The sequence below is a fragment of the Chaetura pelagica genome, unplaced genomic scaffold, assembly GCF_000747805.2.
Source record: "Chaetura pelagica isolate M959 unplaced genomic scaffold, ChaPel_1.0 scaffold1407, whole genome shotgun sequence".
Classification (NCBI taxonomy): Eukaryota; Metazoa; Chordata; class Aves; order Apodiformes; family Apodidae; genus Chaetura; species Chaetura pelagica.
Window position 1 is genome coordinate 675 of NW_009953954.1, and position 2,538 is coordinate 3,212.

At 60.4% G+C, this 2,538-nt stretch overlaps 1 protein-coding gene across 1 annotated transcript in view; it reads right to left on the minus strand.

Annotated features, from left to right (window-relative positions):
• Positions 1–358: 358 nt before the first annotated feature.
• LOC104392429 (transducin-like enhancer protein 1) overlaps positions 359–2,538 on the minus strand; it is a 9,457-nt gene continuing 7,277 nt past the window's right edge. The window contains exons 13-20 of the mRNA XM_010001829.1: positions 2,407–2,512; positions 2,094–2,161; positions 1,851–2,032; positions 1,428–1,675; positions 1,111–1,258; positions 890–1,040; positions 691–767; positions 359–466 (exon numbers count right to left, since the gene is read on the minus strand). Of these exons, the coding sequence (XP_010000131.1) occupies positions 359–466; positions 691–767; positions 890–1,040; positions 1,111–1,258; positions 1,428–1,675; positions 1,851–2,032; positions 2,094–2,161; positions 2,407–2,512 (1,088 nt within the window). The remainder of the gene's footprint in view (positions 467–690; positions 768–889; positions 1,041–1,110; positions 1,259–1,427; positions 1,676–1,850; positions 2,033–2,093; positions 2,162–2,406; positions 2,513–2,538) is intronic.

Here is a 2,538-nt window from a genome sequence, read left to right on the forward strand (position 1 = left end):
AAAAAAAAACTTGTACAAAAAAAATCCCACAATCAATCAACCAAAAGACCCTAACAACACCAGGCCCTCCCACCCGACTCCCCCAGTCCAGAATTAGAAACAAACCAACAAAAAAAGAACAAAACAAGGAGAAAATCCCCAGGAAGTTCATGGCAAACAGCATCTGCCACCTCCCAGCCCAGCATGGGGCCTGGCCCGGGCCCAGGGCCAACTCAGCCCCTCGCCATGCTCCTCGGCGATGGTCTGCACGCTCCTTGGGAAGTGAGCAGCAGGGCAGGTGGAGTCCACCCGTTGGTCCACGTGGATGTGCTCCTGTCCATGTGGCGTGGGGCCTCCCTGCAGTTGGCAACTCTTGCACTCAGTAAATGACTTCATAAACTGTAGCTTTCTTGTCCCCTGAGCCAGTGACGATGAACTGGTCATCCGTGGAGACATCACAGCTGAGGACAGAGGAGGTTTCCTTTGACTGGAGAGAGGAGGGCAGGGGGTAAGAAAAAGAAGTGACCCCAGAGCAAGGTCTCATTCCCACCCCTTGGAACCTGTGGCCTTAAGATGTGCCTGGGGAGACTGCATGGGCAATTTTATTTAGAGGGCTCATCATTACCAAGATACAGCTGGGTTGCACTGGGCAGTCCCAACTCCAGGCAACTTCAGCCATAGGTTATGGGAACACCTCCTCCAACCCCACACCTGGAAGATGCTGGCTCCATAGGGTGTCCGCCAGGCGTTCAGCAGCTTGTCCTTCCCCGTGCTCACAAACCACTTCCCTGGGGCAAGAGACAAACTACATCAACATCCAAGGACTCGGCTCAGGGGGCTGAGCATGGGGGAACCAAAAGGACCTGCCTGGGCTGGACGCAGCCCAAGCACATGCAGGGCTGGTCCCTACCACAGGAGGCAAACTTGAGGGAGAGGACGCAGCTCTCGTGGAGGTGCAGCTGGTACTTGTCTGGCTTGGTGACATGCAGGATCTCCACGTTGCTGCTCTCCATGCCCACTGCCAGCCACTCTCCTGTTGGGCAGTACCCCAGGGAGAAGATCTAGGGGACAAACAGGGTCAAGCAGTGGCCCAGCAGGCCCCAGCTGGCCCTGCTATGCTCCAGCCCCTACCTGGGAGCTGAAGTCATGCTGCTGCAGCTGACGCCCCTCCCGCAGGTCCCAGCACCGCACCGTGTTGTCCAGCCCCCCTGTCCACAGCTTGGTGCCATCATTGGAGATGTCAATGCAGCTGGCACCATCCGTGTGTCCTTGAAACTGCCTGGGAAAGAGCGGATGGAGAGGGCAAGGGGACAGGTGTTAAGAGCTCTCGAAGATCCCTGTTGCCAGGACAGGGACTGTTCCCTGGCCAGAGTGAGACCATGGAGGGGTGGCGATGCCCTGGAGGGGGCAGTGTGAGCCCTGGCCCAAGCAGCCCTGCCCACAATCACCTGACCAAGGTCTGGTTCTGCAGGTCCCACACCACGATGTTGCCATCACTGCAGCAGGAGAAGCAAACTTTGGCATCGGGGCTGATGGCCAGGGCATAGCAGGCAGGGGCAGAGGAGGTGAGCTCGGCCTTGATGCGGGGCGTGGGGGCTGCCAGGTCCCAGATGGAGAGGGTGCTGGCCTCCCCCCCCACAATCAGGCTGCGGCCGTCGGGCAGCAGCTTGCAGGAGCGGATGTAGTTGTCGCGGTTCTGAATTGATTACAGGGAACAGTTGAGGGAAGGAGGAGCTTATCAGTGCAGGGAGTTGTGGGAGATAGATCTCCTTATCACAGGCGTGAAAGGACCCTCTGTTGCCCTCCATTGTAACAGGGGCACATTCCCCTCTCCAGCCCCCACAAATTGCCTTTCAGTTCCTCCTCCTTACCAAGCAGTCCAGCTGAGCCACGGCCGTCTTGGTGCCCGGCTGCCCCACGTCCCACACCTTCACACAGCCCTTGCCCCCAGTGTAGACGTGTCGTGTGGAGTTGCTGATGGTGACGGCGCAGACCACCTCGCCGTGGCTCAGGGTGTGGAGCTGCCGCGCGTGGCGGGGGATGCCGGAGCCGAACAGGGCAGCGGGGGGGGAAGATGGGGCGCGGCCGCGCTTGGGGGGGGAGGCCGGAGCCGATCAGGGCATCGGGTGGGAAAGGCACCGGCTGCATCTGCCCGTCGGCGCTGACGTGGAACGAGTAGGCACTGGAAGGGGACAGAGCAGTGAGAACCCCCAAGGATCCCATGCGGAGAGCAGACACAGCATGACCCACACAGCAGCATGGTTTGGGGCAGGAGCCATAAGCAGAGCAGCACTGGTGGAGCCCGGCCAGGCTGCGGCAGCCCATGGGTGCTCTGAGGGGATGTTCTGGCCCAGGCAGTGCTCTCTCACTTCTGGGTCAAGTCCTGTGAGACCCTCAACCGCCCCCCCCCAGCACAGGCACACTCACGGTTTCCCTGATGTCCCCACTTGGATGCCAGCTGCCAGCCCTGGGATGCGCATGTGGGGGTGCGGGTCATAGCCCACCTGGAGGGGACAGCAGTGAGAGGAGCTCGTGCCCCACATTCTCAGGGCCCCAGGG